The 14,601-nt window shown below is 44.2% G+C and overlaps 1 protein-coding gene across 1 annotated transcript in view; it reads right to left on the bottom strand.

Annotated features, from left to right (window-relative positions):
* Nucleotides 1-14,601, bottom strand: part of USE1 (unconventional SNARE in the ER 1) — a 250,328-nt gene that overhangs the window by 143,586 nt on the left and 92,141 nt on the right. The window contains exon 2 of the mRNA XM_063914391.1: nucleotides 12,195-12,244. Within this exon, the coding sequence (XP_063770461.1) occupies nucleotides 12,195-12,244 (50 nt within the window). The remainder of the gene's footprint in view (nucleotides 1-12,194; nucleotides 12,245-14,601) is intronic.

The following is a 14,601-nucleotide window of genomic DNA, read 5'->3' as shown; positions in this document are numbered from 1 at the left end:
TCTGCTTAGAAGTAGGACCCCTAATCTTGTTGGGGTTGTCAAAGTCGAAAAATATCATGATTCACTATTGCCTTGTACTAACCCCAATGCATGTGCCCGCTGCTCGTGCACCGACTCCCCCGTGCGTACGCATCCCCTCAGGTTGCGTAAGGGACGCTCTGACGTCGCCTGCGCACGGAGATGTGTATTTACGGCGGTGTTTGTGAGCGACTAGCGAGCGACTCGATCGCAACATATTTAACCTTTATAGTGTGTTTTGTAGATAATATTCCCGTTAATAATGACTGCAAGTATGTTTAGTGTAAATGGTTCAGGGACTTGGGAATTCCTCTTTGCATGATACGAAGGGTCTGACAAAGGTTGAACAGTGGTGTCTAGTACCTAACTGAAGAGTATTTTATTAGAAACAATCCGGTGTTGGTTAGGAAGAGATTAATCGCTCCTGCGTATAGTTATGTCTATGAGTAGTTTATGGACATTTACTGTATTTGCAGTTCATTATCCATGCGGCGGGAATCCTGAGGATACCTCCCATCTGAGCAGTTTGAAATAGTCACAGCCCACCTGTTCGAATCCACCTATGACCTTTTGTTATAATGCAGAGGGACATTCCTGTGTCCAATGAACAATGAGATTATAGGACCATTGTATTGTACAGTATACTGTGTATATAAAGACCCCCATAGCCAGACCAGCTCACTTCTCTCCACAAAGGTTTTCCCCGTGATGACTGAGAGCTGGTTTCCAGATAGCGCTTGCGAGTCATTCCCACGTGTGTAAGTTTCTCTGTGGCCATTTCGTTACTCTGTGTGTATGCGATTGTTCTCTTTTTGTTATCCTATAAGTATTTGCCATTTATTCTCTTTGTGTTTATTCTATTTGTGATCGTTCGCTAGTGTTTATATTTCTGTTTAGTTATTGTGTTTAGGTATTAATGTCAGGTCTGTAGTGTATAAGCTGTAAACTGTTTTTCTTTTTCCCTTTTACTTACTAATATCGTCTATAAAGGTGTTGGAACCTTAGCAAGTAGTGTGTGTTTTACTAGTTATTATAAAGGGTTTCTGAGCGTCTCAATCGCTCAAACAGCTTTCATATCATCACACAGCTTTAATCACTTCTTGTCCCTCCCTCACCTAACCCACCAGCCACTGTCAGTGCGCAAGATCTTGCTTCCTATTTCAAGGACAAGATTGACAAGATCCGAAATGAAATGGTATGCTCTTCCACAGCAAGTGACCTGCTCAATTCCCTGCCTGAACCCTCTAACACCTTCTCTTCCTTTGATCCTACAAATGAAGATGAAGTATCTGCACTCTTTTCATCTGCCTACTCTAATACCTCTCCCCTTGACTCTATACCCTCACAAATTAGTAAAGCTCTGTCTACTGTGCTCATCCCAACCTTAACGAAAATCTGTAATCTCTCCCTGTCTACTGGCATCTTTCCTTCTCTATACAAGCATGCAGTGATTACTCCCATTCTGAAAAAACAAAACTTTGACCCGAACACTCTCTCTAACTACCGTCCCATCTCTCAGCTCCCATGCCCCTCCAAGCTACTGGAGAGACTTGCCTACACTCGCCTCACACACTTTCTTAACTCACACAGCCTACTGGACCCACTTCAGTCAGGATTTCGTGCCCAACACTCCACAGAGACAGCACTGACTAAGGTAGTGAATGATTTGGTCGCTGCTAAATCTAAAGGACATTTCTCTCTACTTATTCTCCTTGATCTCTCTGCTGCTTTTGACACTGTTGACCACTCTCTTCTCATACAAACACTACAATCCCTAGGTATTCAGGACACAGCCCTTTCTTGGTTCTCATCCTACCTATCTAATCGCTCCTTCAGTGTTCGTTTCTCTGATTCCACCTCTCCTTCGCTACCTCTCTCAGTTGGAGTACCGCAAGGCTCAGTCCTAGGTCCTCTGCTTTTCTCTATCTATACCACATCTCTTGGCAAACTAATCAACTCTTTCGGATTTCAGTACCATCTGTATGCGGATGATACTCAAATCTACCTATCCTCCCCTGATTTGTCACCATCTGTATTGGGCCGTGTCACTGAATGCCTTTCTGCCATTTCATCTTGGATGACATCTCGCCACCTCAAACTTAATATTTCCAAAACAGAATTAATTATATTTCCACCGGCCAATAGTAGTTTCCAACCTGATATCTCTATCACTGTTGAGAACTCTGCAATCACCCCTACCCCTCAAGCTCGCTGCCTAGGTGTCATTCTTGACTCTGAACTATCCTTTGTTACCCACATTCAATCTGTCTCAAGATCATGTTACATACATCTAAGAAACATATCCAAAATACGCCCTTATCTTACACAAGACACAGCAAAAACTCTAATCCATGCTCTCATTATCTCCCGCATTGATTATTGTAATAGTCTCCTGACCGGTCTTCCCAAACATAGGCTCTCACCACTACAATCCATTTTGAATGCAGCTGCGAGGCTAATCTTCCTTGCCAGACGTTCATCGTCTGCAGATCCGCTCTGTCAGTCCCTCCATTGGTTACCGGTATTCTACCGTATTAAATATAAAATACTTTTACTCACATACAAGGCTATTAACCAAACTGCACCAACATACATCTCTTCACTCATCTCAAAATATCTCCCTACCCGACCTCTCCGCTCTGCACAAGACCTACGTCTCTCATCCACACGCATTACTTGTTCACACTCAAAATTACAGGACTTTATCCGGGCTTCACCCACTCTGTGGAATGCCCTCCCACGCACAGTAAGACTCGCCTCTAGTCTCCAAACCTTTAAATGTTCCCTGAAAACTCACCTCTTCAGACAAGCCTATCAAATTCCAGACCCACCCACATAACCTTCAGTGCTTCCCTATCTAATTACATCCTCTGTAGAGTATTCATAACATCACATATCTTGTCTTTCTTTAGTCTCACACCCTCCTGACACTTGGATAACTTTGTGGGGTATCATCATACAACCCATTAAGAACCTAGCAATCTGGTGGACCATTATGCAATAGGTAGCATCAATCCTTGTGTATCTATGCCTATTTCCCTATAGATTGTAAGCTTGCGAGCAGGGCCTTCCTACCTCTGTCTGTTTTTACCCAGTTTTGTTCTATTACTGTTCTAATTGTAAAGCGCAACGGAATATGCTGCGCTATATAAGAAACTGTTAATAAATAAATAAATAAATATCATCCAGGTTAATCAGCGTTACATTGTGGTAATATTACAGTACTGAGGCTTACAGCATAAGCATACCCTTTCAGTGTGTTGTTAATAAGGTTTTCTGTGTGTAATTCAGTGAGCGTCAGCGCCGCTCGTATTCCACTCTCGCGGTACAGCGTCCGCTACGCCAATAGCGTAGCATTACAGTACTTGGGCCGCCTATAGCGTGCTCGATACTAAGCGTAAGCGAACGTGCCGCTCGTGCGTCTCGACCACGGCCTAGCGTCTGCTACGCTAAGTGCGTACCATTACGGCACCTCGTGCGCCTATTGCGTACATTGTCTATAATAAGTATATAGCTTATGTTAAAAGGTAAATAATTAGCTTTATCAGGGTCATAGAGGACAAAATAAGAATTTACTTACCGATAATTCTATTTCTCGGAGTCCGTAGTGGATGCTGGGGTTCCTGAAAGGACCATGGGGAATAGCGGCTCCGCAGGAGACAGGGCACAAAAAGTAAAGCTTTTCCAGATCAGGTGGTGTGCACTGGCTCCTCCCCCCATGACCCTCCTCCAGACTCCAGTTAGGTACTGTGCCCGGACGAGCGTACACAATAAGGGAGGATTTTGAATCCCGGTTAAGACTCATACCAGCCACACCAATCACACCGTACAACTTGTGATCTAAACCCAGTTAACAGTATGATAACAAAGGGAGCCTCTGAAAGACGGCTTCCTACAACAATAACCCGATTTTTGTAACAATAACTATGTACAAGTATTGCAGAATAATCCGCACTTGGGATGGGCGCCCAGCATCCACTACGGACTCCGAGAAATAGAATTATCGGTAAGTAAATTCTTATTTTCTCTATCGTCCTAGTGGATGCTGGGGTTCCTGAAAGGACCATGGGGATTATACCAAAGCTCCCAAACGGGCGGGAGAGTGCGGATGACTCTGCAGCACCGAATGAGAGAACTCCAGGTCCTCTTTTGCCAGGGTATCAAATTTGTAAAATTTTACAAACGTGTTCTCCCCCGACCACGTAGCTGCTCGGCAGAGTTGTAATGCCGAGACCCCTCGGGCAGCCGCCCAAGATGAGCCCACCTTCCTTGTGGAATGGGCATTTACATATTTTTTGCTGTGGCAAGCCTGCCACAGAATGTGCAAGCTGAATTGTACTACAAATCCAACGAGCAATAGTCTGCTTAGAAGCAGGAGCACCCAGCTTGTTGGGTGCATACAGGATAAACAGCAAGTCAGATTTCCTGACTCCAGCCGACCTGGAAACTATATTTTCAGGGTCCTGACAACATCCAGCAACTTGGAGTCCTCCAAGTCCCTAGTAGCCGCAGGCACCACAATAAGCTGGTTCAGGTGAAACGCTGACACCACCTTAGGGAGAAACTGGGGACGAGTCCACAGCTTTGCTCTGTCCGAATGGACAATCAGATATGGCTTTGTGAGATAAAGCCGCCAATTCTGACACTCGCCTGGCCGAGGCCAGGACCAACAGCATGGTCACTTTCCATGTGAGATATATCAAATCCACAGATTTGAGTTGTTTAAAACAATGTGATTTTAGGAATCCCAAACTACGTTGAGATCGCCCAGTGCCACTGTAAACATCAAAAAGGGGTTGTATATGCAGTACTCCCTTAACAACTTCTGGACTTCAGGAACTGAAGCCAATTTCTTTCTGGAAGAAAATCGACCGGTCGAAATTTGAACCTTAATGGACCCCAATTTGAGACCCATATACACTCCTGCTTGCAGGAAATGTAGGAATTAACCTAGTTGAAATTCTTCCGTGGAGCCTTCCTGGCCTCACACCATGGAACATATTTTCACCTAAGCGGTGATAATGTTGTGCGGTCACCTCCTTCCTGGCTCTGACCAGGGTAGGGATGACCTCTTCCGGAATGCCTTTTTCCCTTAGGATCCGGCGTTCACCCGCCCTGGCGTCAACGCAGCTGCGGTAAGTCATGGAACAGACATGATTCTTGCTGAATCAAGATCCTTTCTAGTATCTCTTGAAGTTCCGGGTACCAAGTTCTTCTTGGCCCAAACCGGAACCCCGAGTATAGTTCTTACTCCTCTCCTTCCTATCATTCTCCATACACTGGGTATGAAAGGCCGAGGAGGGAACACATACACCGACTGGTACACCCACGGTGTTACCAGAGCGTCCCAGCTATTGCCTGAGGGTCTCTAGACCTGGCGCTTCATGTGGGACGCCATCATAACCACCTTTGGTCTTTCCCAACGGTTTACAAACATGTGGAAACTTCCAGATGAAGTTCCCACTTTTCCGGGTGGAATTCATTTATGCTGAGGAAATCTTCCTAGTTGTCCACTCCCGGAATGAACACTGCTGACAGTGTTATCACATGATCTTTCGCCCAGCGAAGAATCCTTGCTGTCATTGCCCTCCTGCTTCTTGTGCCGCCCCGTCTGTTTACGTGGGCGACTGCCATGATGATGTCCTACTGGATCAGCACCGGTTGACTTTGAAGCAGAGGTCTTCCTAGGCTCAGAGCATCGTAAATTGCCCTTAGCTCCAGTATATTCATGTGGAGAGAAATCTCCAGACTTGACCACACTTCCTTGGAAATTTCTTCCTTGTGTGACTGTTCCCCAGCCTCTCAGGCTGGCATCCGTGGTCACCAGAACACAGTCCTGAATGCTGAATGTGCTGCCCTCTAGAAGATGAGCACTCTGCAGCCCCCACAGAAGAGACACCCTTGTCCTTGGAGACAGGGTTATCCGCTGATGCATCTGAAAATGCGATCCGGACCATTCGTCCAGCAAATCCCCCTGAAAAGTTTTTGCGTGAGATCTGCCGAATGGAATCGCTTCGTAAGAAGCCACCATTTTTCCCAGGACTCCTGTGCATTGATGCACTGATACTTGGCCTGGATTTAGGAGGTTTCTGACTAGGTCGGATAACTCCCTGGCTTTCCCCTCCAGGAGAAATACCTCTTTCTGGACTATGCCCTGAATCATTCCTAGGAACAGCAGACGTATCATCGGAAAACAGCTGCGATTTTTGGAATATTTAGAATCCACTCGTGCTGTCGTAGAACTACTTTAGATAGTTCATTTCCGACCTCCAACTGTTCTCTGGAAACTTGTCCCTTTCAGGATATCGTCCAAGTAAGGGATAATTTAGATGCCTTTCTTCTTTTAAGAATCATCTTTTCGGCCATTACCTTGGTAAAGGCCCGGGGTGCCGTGGATAATTCAACGGCAGCGTCTGAAACTGATATTGACAGTTCTGTATCACGAACCAGAGGTACCCTTGTTGAGAAGGGCAAATTTGGACATGGAGGTAATCCTTGATGTCCAGGGACACCATATAGTCCCCTTTTTTCCGGTTCTCTATCACTGCTCTGAGTGACTCCATCTTGATTTGAACCTTTTTATGTAAGTGTTCAAAGATTTCAGATTTAGACTATGTCTCACCAAGCCGTCTGGCTTCAGTACCACAATATAGTGTGGAGGACTAATACCCTTTTCCTTGTTGTAGGAGGGGTACTTTGATTATCACCTGCTGGAAATACAGCTTGTGAATTTTTTCCCAATACTGCCTCCTTGTCGGAGGGAGCCGTTGGTAAAGCAGGCTTCAGGAACCTGCGAGGAAAAAATGTCTCGACTCTCCAATCTGTACCCCTGGGATAATACTTGTATGATCTAGGGGTCAACTTGCGAGTGATCCCACTGCGCGCTGAGACTCTTGAGACTACCCCCCCACTGGTGGAGGGCTTCTTTTCCTGGGAAGGGGCTGCCTGCTGCAGTCTACTTCCCTTTCCTCTATGTCTGGGCAGATATGACTGGCCTTTTGCCCGCTTGCCCACATGGGAACGGAAGGATTGAGGCTGAAAAGACAGTGTCTTTTTCTGCTGAGATGTAACTTGGGGTAAAAAGGTTGGATTTCCCAGCTGTGGCCGTGGCCCCCAGGTCCGACGGACCGACCCCAAATAACTCCTTCCCTTTATACGGCAATACTTCCATGTGCCGTATGGGATCTGTATCACCTGACCACTGTCGTGTCCATGACATCTTCTGGGAGATATGGACAACGCACTTATCTTTATGCCAGAGTGCAAATATCCCTCTGTGCATCTCGCATACATATATATAGAATGCATCCTATTAAATGCTCTATATCAATAAAATATTTTTAGTCAGGGAATTCGACCAAGCCAACCCAGCACTGCATCTCCAGGCTGATGGCGATCGCTGGTCGCAGTATAACCACCGTCTGTGTGTATATACTTTTTAGGATATTTTTCCAGCTGCCTATCAGCTGGCTCCTTGAGGGCGGCCGTATTTGGAGACGGTAACGCCACTTGATAAGTGTGTGAGCGCCTTATCCACCCTAATGGGTGCTTCCCAACGCGCCCTAACTTCTGGCGGGAAAAGGTATAACGCCAATATTTGCTATCGGGGTAAACCCACGCATCATCACACACTTCATTTTATTTTATCTGATTCAGGAAAAACTACAGGTAGTTTTTTCACTTCCACATAATACCCTTTTCTGTGGTACTTGTAGTATCAGAAATATGTAACAGCTCCTTCATTGCCCTTAACGTGTGGCCCTAATGAGGAATACGTTTGTTTATTCACCGTCGACACTGGATTCAGTGTCCGTGTCTGTGTCTGTGTCGACCGACTGAGGTAAATGGGCGTTTTTTATAAAAAAACCCTGACGGTGTTTCTGAGACGCCTGGACCGTTACTAATTGTTTGTCGGTCGTCTCATGTCGTCAACCGACCTTGCAGCGTGTTGACATTCTCACGTAATTCCCTAAATAAGCCATCCATTCCGGTGTCGACTCCCTAGAGAGTGACATCACCATTACAGGCAATTTCTCCGCCTCCTCCAGCATCGTCCTCATACATGTCGACACACACGTACCGACACACAGCACACACACCTGGAATGCTCTGACAGAGGACAGGACCCCACTAGCCCTTTGGAGAGACAGAGGGAGAGTTTGCCAGCACACACCAAAAAACGCTATAATTACATAGGGACAACCTTATATAAGTGTTTCTCCCTAATAGCATCTTTATATATATATTTATATCGCCAATTTGTGCCCCCCCTCTCTGTTTAAACCCTGTTTCTGTAGTGCAGTGCAGGGGAGAGCCTGGGAGCCTTCTCTCCAGCCTTTCTGTGAGAGAAAAAATGGCGCTGTGTGCTGAGGAGATAGGCCCCGCCCCTTTTACGGCGGGCTCGTCTCCCGCTCTTTAGTGAAGTTTGGCAGGGGTTAAATATCTCCATATAGCCTCTGGGGGCTATATGTGAGGTATTTTTAGCCAGTATATAGGTTTACATTTGCCTCCCAGGGCGCCCCCCCCCAGCGCCCTGCACCCTCAGTGACAGCGTGTGAAGTGTGCTGAGAGGAAAATGGCGCACAGCTGCAGTGCTGTGCGCTACCTTTAGAAGACTGTCAGAGTCTTCAGCCGCCGATTCTGGACCTCTTCTAACTTCAGCATCTGCAAGGGGGCCGGCGGCGCGGCTCCGGTGACCATCCAGGCTGTACCTGTGATCGTCCCTCTGGAGCTAATGTCCAGTAGCCAAGAAGCCAATCCATCCTGCACGCAGGTGAGTTCACTTCTTCTCCCCTCAGTCCCTCGTTGCAGTGATCCTGTTGCCAGCAGGACTCACTGTAAAATAAAAAACCTAAGCTAAACTTTCTCTAAGCAGCTCTTTAGGAGAGCCACCTAGATTGCACCCTTCTCGGCCGGGCACAAAAATCTAACTGGAGTCTGGAGGAGGGTCATGGGGGGAGGAGCCAGTGCACACCACCTGATCTGGAAAAGCTTTACTTTTTGTGCCCTGTCTCCTGCGGAGCCGCTATTCCCCATGGTCCTTTCAGGAACCCCAGCATCCACTAGGACGATAGAGAAACAAAGATTCTGTTTTCCTTATCCTAGCCGTTCTTGCAACATAAGTCCTCAACGCTCTGACGACATCCAAGCACTTTGGGACGGCAGAGGTGTCAGAAGCCACTGGCACCACCACTGGTTGGTTGATATGAAAAGAAGACACAACCTTTGGAAGAAAGTGCTGACGTGTTCTCAGTTCAGCCCTATCTTCATGAAATATTAAGTAAGGACACTTGTGTGACAGAGCTCCTAACTCAGACACTCGTCTGCCTGAGGCCAAGGCCAACAGCATGACCACTTTCCAAGTGAGAAACTTCAACTCTATCTCTTGTAGAGGCTCAAACCAGTCCGATTTAAGGAACTGCAACACCACATTAAGATCCCATGGCGCCGCAGGAGGCACAAAGGGAGGTTGGATGCGCAGAACCCCTTTCACGAAGGTCTGAACCTCAGGAAGAGAAGCCAATTGTCCGAGATCTGAACCTTGATAGATCCTAATCTCAATCCAGCATCCACACCCATCTGTAGAAATAGGAGAAGTCGTCCTAATTGAAACTCCACCGCAGCAGACTTCTTGGATTCACACCAAGATACATATTTTCTCCAAATACGATGGTAATGTTTGGACGTTACCCCTTTCCTGGCAGAATAAGTGTGGGAATGACTTCATTGGGAATACCCTTACGGGCTAGGATCTGGCGCGCAACAGCCATGCCGTCAAACGCAGCCGCAGTAAATCCTGATAAACTAACGGCCCCTGCTGAAGCAAGTCCTCGCGAAGAGGCAGAGGATCTTCCAGTAATAACTCTTGAAGCTCTGGATACCAAGCCCTCCTTGGCCAATCTGGAGCAATGAGTACTTCTCGAACTCTCGTTCTTCTGATGATCTTGAGAACTTTTGGAATAAGTGGAAGTGGAGGAAACAGATACACCGACTGAAACACCCACTGGGTCACCAGTGCATCTATCGCTATTGCTTGTGGGTCTCTGGACCTGGAACAATATTTCTGATGCTTCTTGTTGAGGAGTGATGCCATCATATCCACTTGAGGAACGCCCCAACGACTTGTCACCTCCGCAAAGACTTCTGGGTGGAGGCCCCATTCTCCTGGATGGAGATCGTGTCTGCTGAGGAAGTCTGCTTCCCAGTTGTCCACTCCCAGAATAAAAATTGCCGACAGAGCTTTTGCATGTCTTTCAGCCCAGAGGAGTATCTTTGTCACCTCTGCCATTGCCGCTCTGCTTTTTGTTCCACCTTGACGGTTTATGTAAGCTACTGCCATTACATTGTCTGACTGGATCTCAGGCTTTTTTGTGAGGAGAAAATGGTGCCAAATGAGTGTTACAAGCAATTCTGAGGTGAAGACCCGCCCTCTGTAAAGGCGCGGTCACAGTAATATTTATACTGGCGGGGGTAGTGTACATCAGCGGCTCACATGTATGTACATTTTGCCAGTGAAAGTAAGGATTTATCATGCCCCTCAGAGCGCGCCCTTCCCCCCCGTGCGCTGTGCACCCTGTGCTGAGAGACATGTTACTGCGCAGCGTCCCGCGCTGCGCTGGTACCTTTATGCTGCCACGATGACCGGAGGGCCCCTCTCTGCAGGTCTCCGGTAAAATACTCACCAGCCTTCTGACTTCTGGCTCTGTTAGGGGGTGGCGGCAGTGTTGTGGGAGTGAGCAGCAGCCAGGCAAGGGCTGTGTTCGGTACCCTTCAGGAGCTAATGGTGTCCTATCATTGGACGCTGAGCCATTAAACTAACTGAGAAGTTGGTTCCTACTTCCCCCCCTAAGTCCCACGAAGAAGGAAAGCTGTTGCCAGCAGCTTCCCTGTAAAATAAAAAACCTAACAAAGTCTTTTCCAGCAGATCTCTGTAGAGCTCCACTGGTGTGCATCCAGTCTCCCGGGCACATTTTCTAAACCGAGGTCTGGAGGAGGGGCATAGAGGGAGGAGCCAGTTCACACTGTTAAAAAGTCTTAAAGTGCCGAAGGCTCCTGCGGAACCGTCAATACTCCATGGTACTAAAATGGACCCCAGCATCCTCTAGGACGTAAGAGAAAAAAGGTTACCCTTAAGAAAGGCAAAGCCCCTCCTACATCATCAGAACAGTGTGCCATGGAGATTTGAAACAGGACAAAAAGCCGACACCTCACACTGTAACAATTACAGTAGCAGACATTGCAAATGCAATGGGATCCATTGCTTCCAGCTTACAAATTGGTGGCTGTGTAGTAAACCGCTATTACTTGTTGTCAACACTGGCCTGGGAGTCTAGTGTAAGGGCTAGAAGTCAGTGGTCTGGTACAGGAACAGTTCATATTATAGATCCCAAAACATCTGCAGTGTGTTGCTAAAGTTTTATCATAAAAAAAAAACACATTTTGCATACATCGTTACCTCAACTGAATCATTAAATTGTAACCTTCCACCAATTAGACTTCCATTAACATATTGCCAAAGCTTCAAACCATTTGAAGTTGTACTGGTTTGTTCTCTCATCCATGATATAGGTTGCATTGGCAAAATCCTCCCAGGTGATCCATGTTCCCTTATGCAGAGAGCCAGATTTCTAGTGTATGCTGTCTTCTACACAAGCTGTCATAGTGCTCTCCTTCTCCCCCTATTGTGTAGAGTAGCTACAGTATCAGAGATAACGCTCTATATTTGGGCAACAGGTGACTATTCAGGTAGGGGTATGTTATTCAAGGAGTATAAATTAAGAAGGAATTTGTTGATTGATGACAAATGTTTTAATGTATCTGAAGTTTCTTTATTTGCTTCTTAGCTCATTAGGATGAGTTTCAAATGCACTGTTACTAATGTATGTCAAAGCATATTGCAGACTCAAAGAGAATTTGCAGAACAACCTCAATCAAAGGTCTGATTGACCAGTAGCCCGATTTAAAAATGATCTCTCATACACTGTATGAGCTTCTAGATCACAGTTGTATGTCAGTACAGCTGAACACTGGGCCAATGCTAATAAGAAACTATGGGAATTATGTATACTAGCTACGCATACAGTACAAATAAAACAATAAGGATACGTCTCAATTATTTCTGGCACTTCTTATTTGTATGCAACCATCTTCATTCTTTGTGGAAGGCGAAAACCTACCTGATATCTTTTTTGAGTGAGGCAAGCATATCTTCCAAAGCTCCAACAAACTGCAAGAGTGTGAAAAGTTAAATCAACAACTGGTAATCTTGGGTGAAAATGTATTTGTACTTCAGTACACAATGCATAGGTGGTAAATGACAGACCTTTCATAAATGATTTCTTTATAGAATTTATTGTGCACCTCATTGGGTAGTATGTTGGGTATCACAAACAAATACTTCAGAATCAATGTAATGAAATCTGCATTTCTCCCAATAAAATGCAACAATTAAACTCTAAAAAAAAAAAAAAAAAATATGCACACACAATTTCCTTTAATATTCTACATATCAGCTCTTTGGGCATGACCAAGTAATTTATTATGTGGAAAATGGAATATGTTAAATTTGATTAAGCGTTGTTACCATAGTGATAGAAGGCAGGACTTAAAAGACTTTTGGCAGGATGTAATAGATTTCGAGATCACCAGAGGTGCAGGTTGCCGGCTGATCTCTGACTTTTTTTTTTTTTTTAAAGGGGCAAACACTTACAAGGCAAAACCATGCCATGTAAGTGATTGCCTCTTTAAAAAAAAAAAGTTTGGGATCGGCTGGCATCTCCAGCGATCTCGGACTCCATTACATCCCGACGATTATTTTCTTTTTAGATAAGTGCATTTTTATTTCAGTGAATAATCCTACAAATAATTAAGTACAGCTAAACATGCAACTATATAGGCAAGTTCATGGCAAATTTGCAGAAAATGTGCACTGCCTCCGCCATTTGTGCTGTTCAGAAATAAGTTTTAGAGAATTTTCTTTGCTATCACTATGAGAAATCTTCATGGCCACGGTATAAAAAAAGCTATTAATCTATGCCAAATGCCATTTATCACTTTCACATTCATGAACACATTCTTTCCCGTTACCTTTTAAAATAAGTGGGAATCAATTAAAAAATAAAAATAAAAATCTCTGAAATGGATTTACTGCCACCGAGTGGTAGGGAAACATTACAGCAGCATAAAAAAAAATAAGTGGTCACAGTAACACATTATATGAATATATAGAGGGTTATTTCCCGTATCAATAGTTTTCATTAAAGAAATTTGTAAAGCTGTATGTCGGTGGATCTGTCGGCATAGTGTGTAACCAGACTAAAGGAGGTTATGGGTGGAGTTTTGGGGTTTTCAAATGAGTTTCTGTGTGTCCTTTTTGACACATAGCCTAGCCATATCTCGCATACTGTACATTATATTATATAATCAAATAGTACAATATCTGTTAAACTGCAAGAATAAATACATAGGCTAGAATTAAAACAAGACCTTTATTGATCAGATACATTTGATTATAACAAAGGTCAATTGAAGACACACACAAACTTTTATAACACTAATGTTTCTCCAAAATCTTTTACTGCTTATTTTATGTCTCATAATTGGATTCATTTTGCTGCTCGGTAATACATTTCATATAAATAACATGTTTGAAATTAATAAAATTTACATTTTAATATACCGATTGTCACAAATATACAGTACTGTAAACACTTCATTCTTTTGCCTTGAATCAGTTGCTGGGCCACCCAATTCATGTGGCTACTTCATATTTACGCTCCACTATAGAGATCTATTTATATTAACAGATGACCACACTTACTGCGCACATATTTATTTAAAAATAACAACAAAAGACCAACCACTATGGGGACAATTCAATTCATATTCTGCTGAACATCACAGTGATGTTTGGCTTACCAAATATTTGCCCAGTGTGGTACCCTGAATGTTGCTAGCTTTCCTGTGCACACCTATTGTCTGAAAACCGTCAGAAAATTCAATATTCCATATTTCTACATTTAAATTTGACAACAATTTTCTAACTATTTAAAAAGAGCCAAGTATACTTGCTTGACTCTAATTATACAGTAAATAAACTGTCACTTTTATAGATGACTCACATTCATGGGAAGCAGGGATATTAACTCCAAAAAAAATTACAGTGTCAAATACATAAACCTCTAGTGGATTTTAAATAAAGATAATATTTCTATCAACGCGGGAGAGTAACTTCTGGGTCATTCCACAACAAATCACTCCCCCCCCCCAAAAAAAAAAAAAAATTACATGTCCACCACCCATCTCAGATTTTTACAAATTTTTTTTAGTTGAGAGGATGTCAAAACAACTATTCCTGCCAAATATCTCAACTGTCTTACAATTTGTTTATTAAGTATTGATTTTTCAATTTATTAAATTATTTTCTAATCGCGGCTTCTTTATCTAGTTTATCTGAAGTATCATGGGTGTTTATTAAGGAATCAACATGAAATTTGGACCCCTACGGTAACTCTTCCTCCAGAATCCAAACCAAATTACTTTATCTGCTTTACGTTTCGAGTTACGGTAAAAATGCACATTTTT

The sequence above is a fragment of the Pseudophryne corroboree genome, chromosome 1 (assembly GCF_028390025.1).
Source record: "Pseudophryne corroboree isolate aPseCor3 chromosome 1, aPseCor3.hap2, whole genome shotgun sequence".
NCBI lineage: Eukaryota > Metazoa > Chordata > Amphibia > Anura > Myobatrachidae > Pseudophryne > Pseudophryne corroboree.
The sequence above is the reverse complement of the archived record's forward strand: the minus strand, read 5'-3'. Positions and strand labels throughout refer to the sequence as shown.